The sequence below is a fragment of the Corvus cornix genome, chromosome 28 (assembly GCF_000738735.6).
Source record: "Corvus cornix cornix isolate S_Up_H32 chromosome 28, ASM73873v5, whole genome shotgun sequence".
Classification (NCBI taxonomy): Eukaryota; Metazoa; Chordata; class Aves; order Passeriformes; family Corvidae; genus Corvus; species Corvus cornix.
This window is the reverse complement of record NC_046356.1, coordinates 22,091-35,760: the sequence shown is the minus strand read 5'-3', so window position 1 is coordinate 35,760 and position 13,670 is coordinate 22,091. Positions and strand designations below refer to the sequence as shown.

Sequence of the window (13,670 nt, the reverse complement as noted above, 5' to 3'; positions counted from 1 at the left end):
TGTCAAGGAAAGGTGGTGAATATATTTACAGATTCAAAGTACACATGTGGCGTGGTACATGTGTTTGAAAAGCTGAGAGGAAAGAGGTTTATTAACCTGCAGGGAAAAATGTTTGCTTACGAGAGCTCAGTTACTCACCCGTTGGAGGTGATGAATTTACCAAAAGAGGTAGAAATAATACATGTTAGGGGACATCAGGCAGGGTACTCAGAAGAGACAACAGGTAATCAACTGGCCAATGGAGATGTTCAGAAAGCAGCACTTTTGCCAAAGGTCTCCGGGATCCTCCCTTTTGCTCCCTGTGGCTCAACTGTTCCCACAGTGGGGAGGGGGGAGTGGTGCTGTCTTTTCCACCAGAGGAGCTGGAGATAATTAAAGGCGGTGGGACAGAAGAACGAGGGAAGAATTGATTTAGGAAGGACAGTAAACAGTGGATGCCAGGAGCTTTGCCCCTGCAAATATTAACTCCGTGGGGGGAATCATTGTGGCTCTCAAGGGTTGGCAGAAGCTTTCCTCAAGATGTACCGCCTTGGGTCTTTTTGTTTTAGCAAAACGAGCTACTGAGGGGTGCCTGGCTAAAGTTAATAGCCAGACTACAGAGGAGACTGCAAGGCAGGAGGGTGACCTCGGGCCATACGTCCTTTCCAAGGAATAATGGGTGTATGTTGCGGAGGTGCCCTGGTCGAGAGGGCTTAAATAACCTCTGGTAGTGGTATGCCGGCTGGCAGGGTGGCCAGAGGCGTTCCTGGTCACATCAGCAACTATTGCATCAGTTATTAAAGTATTTCTGGAACAAATAATTCCAGGATAGTGATTGTGAAGGCAGTGGACTCGGATGGAGGGACTCATTTTACAGGGGGATCCTTCAAGGGATTATGGCTGCTTTGAGAATTCAGTGGGACCTCCATACCCCCTGGCACCCTCAGAATTCAGGTCAAGTAAAAGAATGAATGGACAAATAAAGAAACACCTTTGAAGCTGGTGACAGAAACTAAGATGCCAAGGGTACGGCTTTTGCCATTAGCTTTGGCAAGAATAAGAGCCAAATCCCGAGGAAATCATTACCCTTTGAATGAATTTTCAATGTGGCCGGGAGGTGAAGATGTATATTTAAAGCATTATGTGGCCAGGATACTGTGTCTCCTGTAATCTCTTTGACAGGAAGCCCAGTTAGTACAGATGCTGCCTTTGGACTCTGCTGCTCAGAACATCCAACCAGGACCGCAAGAACAGCAGTCAGGAGAGCTGAACGTAGGTGGACCCATCATACTCGGGTCAAGGTCCCCTAAACCCCAGAGGATTTGGACTTCTCAGCAGGAGGAAAAGGAAGGGAGACCTTGGCATTCAGTAGCCATGGATCATCTACAAGGACCTCGAGTGATTAATGGGCTAATATGAACTGTCATTGTCTACTTTATTCTATTTACCATATTCTCTGTTTCTCTGTATTTGCTTGCCACATCTGGTGCAGGGGCCAGATGTGGAAAAGCTGGGAGGGAGTGTTTCAAATGTTAATCTTTACACCATGCCAGGTTGTTAAAAAAGGTTAATAATAATTAGGGTTTGTGAAGTCAAATTGAGAAATAAGAAGAGGAGGAATTGATAGGGAAGATGTGTGATAATGTCTTTACAAACAAGTCGATGGGTGAGGGCACAGATGCTAACGTCTTTGAAGGGGGTCTTAATGTCTCTACTGACTTCAAGCAGCAGGTTTGTTACAGAGCCCAGGGAGCTCGGCTCCTGAAACAGACGAGTGGGTCTGCACAGGCCTGAACTTCTGAACTTCGGGATAAAATGCCAGCTTCAAGGGGGACTGTGGTGGGCGGTTCGGGAAGGCTGCACCTTCCTGGTACCTCAGCCAACGGGGAAAGGAAGAGGGCAACCTGCGGCCGGGAGTGCAGGATAAAAGGAGGCTGCGCCCTCCGAGACCTGGAGAGAGAAAACCCCGCGGGCGTGTGCCCCAGTGCACTCTCTCCCTTTATTCGAATAAAGTTGCAGGACTCCTCTGTCTCTTTTATGGACACTGGCTTTTCAGTGCGTGATTATCTGTACATCACCGGGAAGGCACAGTAGAGAGCTGTGCTTTTTTTAGCATAGTATGAAGAGCTGGAAAAATAAATGTATACAACGTCCCTATAGCCTACGTCAAAGCATGTTTATTATTTCAGAGGGAAACAGGGCCATACAGCAGTATAGATACAGACAGAGAATTAAAACAGAATCCTTGAAAATTCATTAAAAATACTTAAAGCGCTTTTAAGTAAGAGTTGTAAACTCTACCAAAAAAACCCCGCCAAATAAATAAAAAACTCCGCCCCCACAAAAATGCAAAACATCCACAACGAAGCAAAGCCACACCAACCTCCCCGTCCCGCAAGCAGCCAGCAAAGACAAACGGCAGCGTCAGAGTCTGGGGTGCAGGCTAAGAGCCCGAGAGCTGCGGCTGCGGCAGCTGGGAACAGGAGGTGGGAGTCCTTTAGGAAAGCGATGGCACGGGTGCGCTCGGGCGGGGCCGGCCGCGGCTCGCGGCCCGTGCGGGCTCCTCGCGGGGGGGGCGGGGCCTCCGCGCTCGCCACGCGCGTGCCCGCGGGACGATCCCCGGCCTGGCCCCCTCACGGGGCGGGGCCGCGCAGCCTCTCGCGACAGCTCGGCCGTGCCCTTGTCGCCATGGCGGGGTACTGGGAGGGCCCCGAGGGCGAGCAGTGCCCGCAGCGCACCTGGCTCGCCACGCGCGTGGGCGCGGCCGCGGGTGGGCATCGGGGAGAACGGGGCACACGGGGGGGCGGCCGAGCGGGGCCCGGGCGCGGGCAATGACGCGCGGTGCTGTGTTGCAGGCCTGGTCGGGGCGGCGTATCGCATCATCCTGCTGCGGCCCGGCTCGGCTCTGGCCGCGTTGCAGACGGCGGCGGCGGACAGTGTCACGATGGGTAAGGGCCGGCACTCTGGCGGTGTAACTGTAGGGTGGGACTCCCGCGCACCGCAGGGGCGCCGGCCTCGCCTCTGCCCGGTCTGGCTGCGCCCTCGCACCTGCCCTTGCCTCTGCCCCTGCACGGTTTCGGCGTCTCTGTCCTCCATCGGCCCTGGGTCGTTGTTTGGCCAACAGCCAGAACACTGACTACTGACATGGAAAGACATGTTCTTGATTTGCAGGTCATTTTTTTTTTTTGCAATCTAGAGTAAAGGTACTTTTTTATTTATTTTTTTTTTTAAATCTCCAGACTACCCAGTTTGTGGGCAACAACATAGTGCAAGCAAATTATTTTTTTTTGCTTAATGTATTTAGGCATTGTATTTAATAAACTGCATCTGCTGAAGAACAATGCAATGGTTTTGGTGGCAAAAGGAAAATAAACGTGGGGGTTTTCCCATTACGTGTTATAGACAAACAGAAACCATGCAGTTGTCTTGAATTGTCTTAGGAAGAGAAAGTGAATGCTGAAGAGAGGAGCAGGGAGCTGAGGGGGCTGCGTGGTTGAAGCTCCCTCAGCCCCTTGTCAGGTGCAGTTTTCCTCTTAGCAGACTCTTGCTTTTCAGTCTAATTCAATGCCTTGTGCCACCTCTGCTGCTCCCCAAGTGCTGGTGCTCTGAGTTGGGGCACAGTCAGTCCAAGTCTGTGTTTTTGAGTCGTTTGACTCTAAACCAGGGTCTGGCATCTCCTCTAATGAGCTGAGGTCGTTATGAAAGGACTGAATCATGTAATCAACTATGATTTCAATAAATCCCTTAATCCTAAACAGGCATATTGGGCCCTCTTACCAGTTTCACACCCGAGGAAGGGTTTATCCTGTCCTCTGTTCTGGGATCACACCTCATGGCCTCAAGCTGTGTGTTTTGCCTACAGATGCCTTTGTCCAAAGCAGGGAGAGCGGGAAAGCTGAAATGCAGCTCTAGGTCTGGGGGTTTTGTTTCTGCAGTGCTCTTTTCAGCTGATTTTGGGATCAGCGTATTTCATTTTCTGCTGAAATCTGCCCAGGTTTGTAACAGGAGCTGCTGGTTTTATATAGGGATTGAAAATTTTTGTCCTGGACATTTTTATTGGTCCCAAGAAAGATGAATTGAAACCTGCAGATGGTGCCTGGTAGACAGCTTCACATTTCATGATCAAGAGTCTGTATTAGATGAGGTGTGTAACTCAGTGGACAGGATGCTTCTACTTTGCAGTTTCTTAGTTCAATTCAAAATTCTTAATTCAATTTCAAAGTCAGTTTACAACAAGAATAATTTACAAACCCAGTTAATTTTTCTACTATCCAGAAACCATTGTGAGCCTGAGGCAGGCAGAGGAGGAAAGTGTCAGGACTAGCAGTCTGCAGGGAGAGCAGAGCCCTTGGGGTTGCTCTGCCCAGTGCTGTGAGGTGGGCTCACAGGGACTTGATGGCTGAGTTACAGTGCAGAGTCCAGGCAAAGCTGGGGAGGTGGCTGCACAGACAGCACTGCTCCCCTGCAGTACCCCCGGCTGTCAGGGGCTATCCCATCACCTTGTTGGGAAGGGTGTAAGGCCTGTGCCGATACCCCGGCAGGATGCGGTGCTGTTTGGCGGCAGTGGGTGTGGGGCGCTCTGAGGGTGCAGCTCACAGCTGAGCGGGATCCATGTGGTGCAGGGGGAGAAACCCAGGGAAGCTGGGTGGGACTGGGTGATGCTGACCCTCACTGTAGCAGCTGGGATAGGATGTCCCTGGTTTTCCATTGTAGCCACTGTGAATATCGAAATCATGCTCGGTGTGAATTCTCTGGTCCTTGAGGATTTTGGTTTTGTTTTTTTACTTCTTGTTTACAGCTACACTAGGAGCTGTGTTTGGCTTAAGTACCTGCCTCAGTGCCCAAGTCCGGGAAGAACCAGAGGATCCTTTGAACTATTTCATAGGTGGTTGCACAGCAGGAGCTGTCTTGGGAGCAAGAGGTAACTGTGAACACTGAAATGTGCCTGAATTGAAATGTGCTGGTTTTAGAAACTTTTCTGTTGGGGAAAAATGTTAAAGAATGTTGATGCCAGGCTTCTTTGGTAAAGATTCATCTCAGCCTGTATTCATGCCAGTTTCATTGGCATTGTATGGACCTGCTAAAATAAATATGGCTACAGGAGGGGAGGGCACCAAAGGGAGCATGAAGTGATACACAGAATGAAAGGAGAGGTGACTCAGTGCTGCCAGTAAGAGCTACCAGTTATACCTTAAAATTGCAGGATAGGAAAAATATAGTTGTGGAAATCCATGTTTTCTTGGCAAGAAGTGTGTTTTATTTTAGACAGGAAGTACAATCTAATATCTGCCGTGTGAATTCTTTACATAGTCTGAGGGACAAGCTGTGTCCTGCTGCTGTTGCTCCTATAGCCCCTTGTAAGGTTTAAGCAGCTCCTGCAGATACTGACACAGCTCTGTTTTCTGTAGACATTCATCCTTGAACCTAAAGAAGTGAGGGATTTATTTAAGTTGTAATTGTGGTGAAATAGAATTAATCTTTATTTGTCCTAGTTGCTGAGCTGATGAGAGTTCAAAGCAGTGATTGTTTTTTTGGTCACAATATTTGTTATATTTTGTCACTTAAATGAGCCATTTAAGATTGCCGACTTAAAGGGATGGGGCAGTGGATTATTGAAATTGATATTTCAAATTGCAAGCTAAAAGCATGAGAACTCAATTTTATAAAAAGGCCACTTTTCCAATTCCTCTGGCCAGACAATGTTGCTGATGGTCAAGGGACTTACGAAAAACGGCAGTCTATCGAGATCTGCTGCACAGGACTTAATGTGCCTTAATGGGTGTTTTCTGCTTTGATGTGTTTTCTTCAGCTCACAGTTACCTCACTGGCACCACGGCATGTCTGGGGTTTGGAATCACTGCGGCTCTCATGAAGATTGGTAACCAGGAGGGCTGGAGGCTGACAGGACCTCCCAAGCTGTAAACGTCACCTTTCACCCCTGTGAGCTGGCTTCCAAATGCTGTATGTACTTAGGACATTGTGTAATAAAGATTCGGTCCAGTCAGCAGTTGTCACAACATTGTGGTGTTGTGCGGCTGTTTCCCGGCGTTTGGGCTGAGGTGCAGAAAGCTGGAGCTGCTGAAGGGGAAGCGGCATCTTCTGGTCTGGCTGCGATTTCTGTGTTCACTTTGCCTCCATGTCTCGGCATTGTGTGCGCAAGTGTGAGCACTACGCTGTAGCTTCAGTGAGGTCCTTGCAGTTGAGTGGGCCCTGTGGGGCTTCTTGACAAGGATTGGGATTACGCTGCACTGAGCCCATCAGTGAGGGTCTGGAGCCAAAGCTTCTGAAGGAGTGCTTGGCTCTGCGCTGAAGATGGGGAAGGTGGGGTAGGGAAGAAGTTGTGGGTTGCCCACGAGAAGGTGTTTGGGAGCCTGAAGTCTTTCTCCAAAAAGCATTTCAGGAAGTCTAGAGCTAAATGCTTCATGGTTGAAATTGAGGAATATCTGGGGCTGGAAGGGACCGCTGAATGCCAGCTGAGAGCTGGAGCAGGTTGCTTATAGCTGTGTCTGGTTGAATTTTCTATGAACAAACTGAAGTGTGTCCTGCGAACCCACTAAGGTGGAGAGCATGGAGCCACAAGATGCACAAAGAGAGGCAAGAACTGGATCATTTTGCCTGGAGAAAATGTCAAGATTTGATCTAATAGCACTTTTTCACAACTTAGTGGCTACAGAAAATGCAGGCTCAGGTGTGCAGTGAAGGGTGGGAAATAACAAGATAGGGAAATTCTAACTAGATAGAAAAAAATAATCTCACAAGCAGGTTAAGTGCTGAAAAATAGACTTGTAGGGGATGTGAAAAGATCTTTGGGAACACAGAATTAACTGGACATGTGGGAACACTGTGGGGCAGAGATGGGACATTAGGGGATGGGTGCATGTGTTACAGGACAAGGAATGTGGGTATGGGGGATGCAGGTGCATGGGAGAGGGGAACATGGGGTGTGAGGGGAGGGGACAAGGCAAGGAGATTGGAGCACCAGAGGACAACAGAGGGAGGGACAGTGATACAAGGACACAGTCAGCTGTGGCAGGTTGTGTTGCTCTGGTTTGTGCTCTGTGGGCCAATGGGGTCCTGGGTGTGTGTGGGGTGGTCCTGGGGGCACTTGAGGCTGGGTTGAGGAGCTGGTGTCCCTGTGTGCTCCTGGGGCTGAGACCTCCAGCTCTTTGGGCTGGGCTGCAGCTCAGAAGCACAGCAGGTGATGGTAGACCTGTGTAGTGGTTTGGTTCAAGATACCCATTACTTACTTACTTTCCTTCTGTGAGATAAGAATTAGGAGAAAGCAAAGCAGGCACAAAACTTAAAAGAATAAAAGAAGTTTATTAACAGACCTAAAAGAAAGAAAAGAAAGTCAGACTAAACCTTCAGAACACTTCTCTTCCCCTCACCTTTCTCCCTTCTCCCACTGACAACATAAAAAGACAACCCTTTAGATTTTCAATCAGTTTACCACCTCTATAATAATCTTTTTCAGTTCGCTTAGGGTGAGGAGTCTCTCTTGCTCATGCTATGGAGACATCTCCACAAGAAACAGTTCTCTCGTGGCTCCAATGTCACAGCAAGACAGCCGCCCGGGTTGGTTCTCTACTCGCATGTGAGAGTCCCTTCCCCTGACTTACAGCTTTCCCCACAACTGCTTTCGAGGGTCCAGTCCTGAGCTACTGGGGTACCATTTTAAGGATGAGCTGTTCAGAAACAAAGGTTCCCTTCACCTATCTCTGCGAGCATCTTCATCTCTAGGAACAGAGGTCTTCTCCTTCCCTGGGAGCAAGGGTCTTCATCACTTTCATCTCTGTTCAAGCTTCTCATCAAATTACAGCTACTTCAACATTTGCTCTTTTCAGCACAAGTACTTCTGCTCACAATTGCAATTTGAACACTCTACCCCCCCTAAGCTTCATGAAATTACAGCGGGTACTCTGATGCATCATAGTCCATCACCATAGCTTTACAACAGAATTTCAGCTTCTAGGTTTGAAGCATCTCCTCTTTCTCCTCCCTCAGGGTTTCAGCTCTTCCTTCTTCACTGACTTTGGTGTCTTTATGGTGTTTTCTTCTCATGCCTTCACCTTCTTTCTCTGACTCGGGAGAGGATTGATGTCTGCAGGTTTCATCTGTATTGGAGGAAACTTACAGCACTAAAAGGGTTAATCTCACCCGGGCCTCGCAGCTGGAATTTGCTTATCGGTGTTGGTCCCATGATCTTTGCCGGGCAGCGGCCTCAGATGAATTTCGGCCGCACTGGGTGAGGGCCGGCCTGGCCGAGCCGCGCCGCGGAGCCGCCCACAGGAGCAGGGCTGCGGGGCTCCGGGGTGGCTGTGTCCCGGCCGGCCGGGCCCACACTGAGGGGCTGCGCCGGGTGTCCAGCGAGCAGAAGCGACTGAGATCTCAGCCAAGATGTGCCGAGCAGGGCCTGGCCCGGCCCTGCTGGGCCGTGCCGCGGGCCCCCAGTTACCTACCCAAAAGCTGGAAGCAAGAGAAGCTTTCCCGGGCTTTGTTCGTTCTTAAATGTGGATTACAGAGGTGTGTCAAGCTTCTTAAGTGGCTTAAGAAAGTTGCCAATATTCAAACTAGCCAGTTGATTGGTTCTATTGGGTCTGGAGGAAGTTGTAAGCGCCTCTTTGCAAAGAATTACTTCCGTGACCGATGGAGCCCTCTTTAACTAAGAACCCAAACTATGCTAAACCATGATATTCTGTCACCCCCTCATGGGGGTGGGGGGACAGGGGATTTTCTCCTACCTGAGGACTTGGGAGGGGGCTCTGCTTCACCCTGGGATCTGGAGAAGAGCAGTGTTTAGAGAGGGGCCCAAGGGGCCAGGGATCCCCAGCAGAACCTGCCCATGGTAGCACAGTGTTTACAGAAGCTGCTGTCAGCTTCAGCTGGCCCTGCTGCCTGTCCTCAGAGAATTCAGTGACCCCACCGCCCCAGCCTTGGGACTCTGGGGCCTTGGACCTCCCTCTGCCTGAGCCTCTCCCAGCTCCTGGCTGGGGCCACGTGTCCTGTCTGGTCTATAATTACCCAGGCACATTCCTAGAGGGTCACAGGAGTTCTGTGGAGCAGCAGCAGGCGGTAAGGGGGACAAGCGCATGGCACAGCATAACAAACCATGCAGTAATGCAGGACACGGCATACAGCAAGCGCTTCACTGGGCTGCAAAGCGCATGGCCTTTGGTGAGCGAGGACACGCGACACAGCACAAACAGCGAGCAACACGGCGGGGGCAAGGGGTGGCAACAATGTCATGAGGGTCAGCACATCTCGACAGTCTGTGGTGCAGGGGAGCATGACATGCAACATTGCAGACAACTAGGGGGATAATGCATCACAATGTGTGACAGGCAGCATGACACACAACAGGCAGTGCACAGCAGGCACTGCCATGCACCGAGCAGGTGTGACGGGCGCTTTGCTGGGGGCCAGTGTCTTGGTTGCTGTTGGACCATCAGTAGTTTCAGCTAATGGGGCAATGGCTGAGGAAGGGCTTGGTTGTGCGTGCTATAGGACTGAAGGTGATGACAGTGGCCTGAGCTACGGGGTTGTGGGGCAGCAGTGTTGGCTCTGGGTCAGTAGCTTCATGCTAAGGCTTCAGAGATGAGGCAGGTGAGGGGATCAGGCTCAGTGGGGCAGTGAAATGGGCTGTTGTTCTCACCTATGGAGCTGCGGTTTTGCCAAGAGGCATCAAATTTAGTAATGGAGCAGTAGCAGAGCCTGGTGTCGCTGGCTGTGGGGTAAAGGCTTTGGTGGTGGATCCAGTGCTATGTGGCAGTGCCAGCAGCAAGATCCCATATCCCCAGCCAGTACTCCAGCCATGGGCCAGAAGCTCCAGCTGTGGAGACAGCACCCTGACACCCTGCTCCATGTGTTCCCACAGGCAAGATGTGGGTTGCAGAGGGGCCAGCCCCAGACCAGTGGAGCCTGCAGGATCGGGCTCACGCTGGACACTTCCTGGCCATGGCTGACCACCTCCGCACCACAGGACAGCTGGTGGATGTGGCTGTGGGCCCAGAGAGTGACATGGCCCATGCTGTGGTCCTGGCCTCCATCAGCTCCTTCTTCCACCGCTTCCTGGAGAGCAGGACCAGACAACTCCGCCAAGATCCCCCACCCCATGTCCCCTTGCCACCTGGGGCCACACTGTGGGGCTGGCGGGCTGTGCTCACCTTTGCCTATGGGGGAATTGTGCCCCATGGCCGGGCGAAAGAGGTGGAGGAGGCTGCCTGGGCCCTGGGTGCACCCCGGCTGGTGGCCGCCTGTGCCCTGCGTCTGGAGATTGACCACCAGGAAGAAGGTCCTGAGCCCCTGGAGGAGCAGTGGGAGACGCTAAGAGCCATGGAGCAGCTCCATGCCAATGGTGTGGGCTGTGACCTCCAGCTCCAGGCAGGGAACGAGGTCATCCCAGGTGAGCAGGGGGTGGGGGTCCTCCATGAGGGGCTGAGGAGTGGGACAGAGCGCTCTGGGACAGCCAAGTCCTCTGGTGGGGATGATAAGGCTGCAGCTCCAGGTGCATGTCACGCTCTAGAGGTGCCCTCAGGGCTGCTCCCCTTGGCAGAGCTGGGGCTTTGATGGGCATGGGGCCAGGACACGTGAGTTCTGGGGGCTGCACAGTGCAGAGGGTTCCCTGCTGCCTCCCACCATTATTCCTCCTTCCTCCTAGTTCAGCGACTGGCCCTGAGCTGCTCCTGTGACTTCTTCCGGGCCCTTTTCACCTGCCCCATGCGGGAGGCCACCCACAACCCTGCCGACCCGCTGGTCACGGGGCTGTCCCCAGCCGAGCTGCGTCTCCTCCTCTCCTTTGCCTACACAGGAGCTGTAGCAGGGCCATGGCCCATGGTCTTGGAGGCAGCTGAGACCTCCCTGCGCTACCAGGCCTGGGGGCTCCTCACTCTCTGCCTGGATGTTTTCACCCATGGCCTGACCCCAGAAACTGGCCCTGATGTGCTGGCCTTTGCTGTGGCCTATGGGCTGGATGAGGTGGTCCATGTAGCAGAGAACTACATCTTGGCCACCTTCCCCTGTGTGGTGATTACACCGGCCTTTTTGGATCTTCCTGCACACCTTCTCATCCGCCTCCTCCGCTCTGATGGTCTCAATGTCCTCCATGAACTGGAAGCCTTGGAAGCAGCATCTCGGTGGCTTATGGCCAATGGAGATGGCCAGGAGGATCTAGCCAAAGAGATCCTGTCATCTGTTCGCTTTGCCCTCATGTCCAGCCTGGAGCTGAAGAAGGTCCCATCTGTGACTGCAGGGGTAGCTGACCCAAAGGTCCTCCATGAGCTCATGGTAGCAAGTTTCGCCCCCATGGCCCAGCTGCCATGCCGGGTACGTTCCTTGCAAGAGGTGTTGGTGGTTTGTGGTGGAGACAAAGTAAAGGGCAACCTGACTGCCCGGAAGCCCAGCAGACACCTCTGGTTTGCAGACCGCTACCTCAGTGCTGTGGGGCTGGTGAAGCAGGTTGAGTGGAGGGAACTGGGACACTTTCCTGATGGCCCACGCTTCCGTCATGCTGTAACTGTGGTGGACAACAACCTCTACGTCCTGGGTGGAAAGCACTACTACGGGGTCCATGACACCCTAGCCAGTGTCTACAGGTGAGAGCTACAGAGGACTTAGAGTTCCCATGTGGCACCAGGACATTGTGGGATCAGAGGAGGTGTTGGTAGAGCTAGAGCTGCCCCATGGATCCAAGACATTGTGGCATTGAAGCTGGTCAAGTGGCCCTAAGACATTTTGGGATGGGTTAGGTGTAGGACTCAGAGGTGCCCTCTTACTCTGGGGTGTTACAGGGTTTTTGGGAGTAGGAGTGGGAGGCTTCTATCTGGAGATGCCGCAGGTCATTATGGGTTTGGTATTGTCCAGAAGGAGAGGATATTCCCATGCAAGGTGACCATGTGACCCTAAGGCATTCTGGGACTGGCAGGTTGTAGGTGGGTTGTTGCCCTCAGCAGTGCCAACATCAGCTCATGGTGTTGTAGTTAACAGGTAGTCTCTTGCCCCTTTGCCTCTCAAATCCAGGTACCAGCCTATGAATGATTCCTGGGAGCGTCTGGCCAGTATGACGTGTGGACGGAGCTACTTTGCTGCTGTGGCACTTGGGAATTTCATCTATGCCCTGGGGGGCACCTCAGGGGAGCTCTACTGCACAGATACTGTGGAGTGCTACGACCTGGCCAATGACACCTGGAGGTGAGGCTGCTCCAGCAGATGCCTAGTTTCCCTTTTCTCTAAGAGCCCCTTGCCTTGACCAAGGTGCCCACTGAGTGCTTTGGGTCACTAAGCCTCCAGTGGAGGATGGACTTGCAGTGGTATTTGGGAGAGGTCTACTGGTTGTTGAACAACCATGTCCCTTGTGGACTGCGTGATGGCCAGTGTTTCCTAGCAGGTGGCAAGTGAGTTTTTGGCCAGTAGTGTGTTCATTGCAAGTCTTGTTGGCCATCTGCCAATGAGACAAATAGTTTGATTCCTCTCATTGGCAGAATGTTCATAGGGTGATGGCCAATGTTGTCCATTGAGGGAGCCCACTGTGGTTGACCAATGGTGCGGCGACTACAAAGTGTTGAATAGTGATGCCCCTGGGGTATCTATTCTGTGTCAGGTGATGTTGTCCACTGGGGCTCGTTGGGTGTTGGCAAGTGTTGCCTGCTGAGTGGTTAATGAAGCAGCCAATGGCACCCCAGGGAACCCCTGGGTAGACAGTCACTGCAGGATAGCCCTGGTTAACCTGTCCTTCACCCCTCCCTCTCTCCTTGCCTAGGAGGTGCCAGCCCCTGCCAATGGCTCTGTGTGGGCACGCGGCATGTGCCCTGGATGGTGAGCTCTACGTGTCGGGTGGGTGTGATGAAGCATACCAGTGTCAGGCATCCTTGCTCCGCTATGTCCCAGGTGCACCTGTTACACTCCTGGCACCCATGAATGGCCAGCGAGCTGGCCACGTCATGGAGGAGGCGGGTGGGCAGCTCTACGTGGCCGGGGGCCTGTGTCAGCGGGCTGGGCAGACTGGCTACAGGGACCAGCTGACTTTTGAGGTCTACAGCCCCAAGCAGAACATCTGGGTCCTCCTCAGCCCCCTGCCCCGTGCACATGTAGTTGGGGGTGCAGCTGTACTGGGAGGGGAACTGCTTGTACTGGGAGGGTACAGTCATGAGACCTACCAGGACACGCACTTGATCCATGCCTACCAGCCGGGTACCCGGCGCTGGATCACCCGGGGCACCTTGCCCCATGCCTATACTGACCTACAAGCCTGTGTTCTCACTTTACCCCCTGCCTTGCGTGGCCCCAGCTGCCTTAAGGACCCCTTGAGATCAACTGAAACTCCCAATAATACCTAAGGTATATTTAGCTTAAAAACTCTGCACCCCATACTGGGATACCCAGGTAGCATCCATGGGTACCTCTATGGGACAAAAGTGTCCAGACCCCTCTCCCAGAGTGGGTTCCTCCTGTGGTTTCCAGCAACCCTTCACCCTTAAGGTACATGACCTAGACTGTAGTGAACCTGTGGAACATAGAGATTTCCCACACTGTAGCACTGTGCCTCCAGGAATACTCAGTCTTCTTTGTCTGAGCCCTTCACTGGGAGCTGGGAATCCCCCAATTTCCCCCCCCACCTGGTTTGAATAAAAATGCTTCCTGAATTGTCTGTCTGGGTCTTGTTGTTTCTGGTGGGAAACCCAGACATCCAGGTGCTT

General features: G+C 52.4%; 2 protein-coding genes across 3 annotated transcripts; both read left to right on the top strand.

Annotated features, from left to right (window-relative positions):
• Window positions 1-2,635: 2,635 nt before the first annotated feature.
• NDUFA11 (NADH:ubiquinone oxidoreductase subunit A11) lies at window positions 2,636-5,996 on the top strand. The gene is made up of 4 exons (XM_039566413.1): window positions 2,636-2,749; window positions 2,835-2,927; window positions 4,778-4,900; window positions 5,789-5,996. The coding sequence occupies exons 1-4, from the start codon at window positions 2,668-2,670 to the stop codon at window positions 5,899-5,901; spliced, it is 411 nt and encodes a 136-aa protein (XP_039422347.1). The 5' UTR covers window positions 2,636-2,667; the 3' UTR covers window positions 5,902-5,996.
• Window positions 5,997-8,086: 2,090 nt separating this feature from the next.
• On the top strand, window positions 8,087-13,621 carry KLHL33 (kelch like family member 33). 2 transcript variants are annotated; one of them, XM_019293064.2, is made up of 5 exons: window positions 8,087-8,502; window positions 9,854-10,381; window positions 10,637-11,570; window positions 11,995-12,165; window positions 12,734-13,621. In XM_019293064.2, the coding sequence occupies exons 2-5, from the start codon at window positions 9,859-9,861 to the stop codon at window positions 13,308-13,310; spliced, it is 2,205 nt and encodes a 734-aa protein (XP_019148609.1). In that variant the 5' UTR covers window positions 8,087-8,502; window positions 9,854-9,858; the 3' UTR covers window positions 13,311-13,621. The 2 variants fall into 2 exon arrangements, with proteins under 2 accessions (XP_019148609.1, XP_010409768.2); XM_010411466.3 differs by lacking the exon at window positions 8,087-8,502 and adding an exon at window positions 8,867-9,051.
• Window positions 13,622-13,670: the final 49 nt, after the last annotated feature.

Bases quoted from the DNA above. Each gene is read 5' to 3' on its own strand.
- NDUFA11 (XM_039566413.1), top strand. From the start codon at position 2,668: ATGGCGGGGTACTGGGAGGGCCCCGAGGGCGAGCAGTGCCCGCAGCGC. The intron at 2,928-4,777 runs GTAAGGGCCGGC...TCTTGTTTACAG, and splicing joins GGCGGACAGTGTCACGATGG to CTACACTAGGAGCTGTGTTT. The intron at 4,901-5,788 runs GTAACTGTGAAC...TGTTTTCTTCAG, and splicing joins AGCTGTCTTGGGAGCAAGAG to CTCACAGTTACCTCACTGGC.
- KLHL33 (XM_019293064.2), top strand. From the start codon at position 9,859: ATGTGGGTTGCAGAGGGGCCAGCCCCAGACCAGTGGAGCCTGCAGGAT. The intron at 11,571-11,994 runs GTGAGAGCTACA...TCTCAAATCCAG, and splicing joins ACCCTAGCCAGTGTCTACAG to GTACCAGCCTATGAATGATT. The intron at 12,166-12,733 runs GTGAGGCTGCTC...CTCCTTGCCTAG, and splicing joins CTGGCCAATGACACCTGGAG to GAGGTGCCAGCCCCTGCCAA.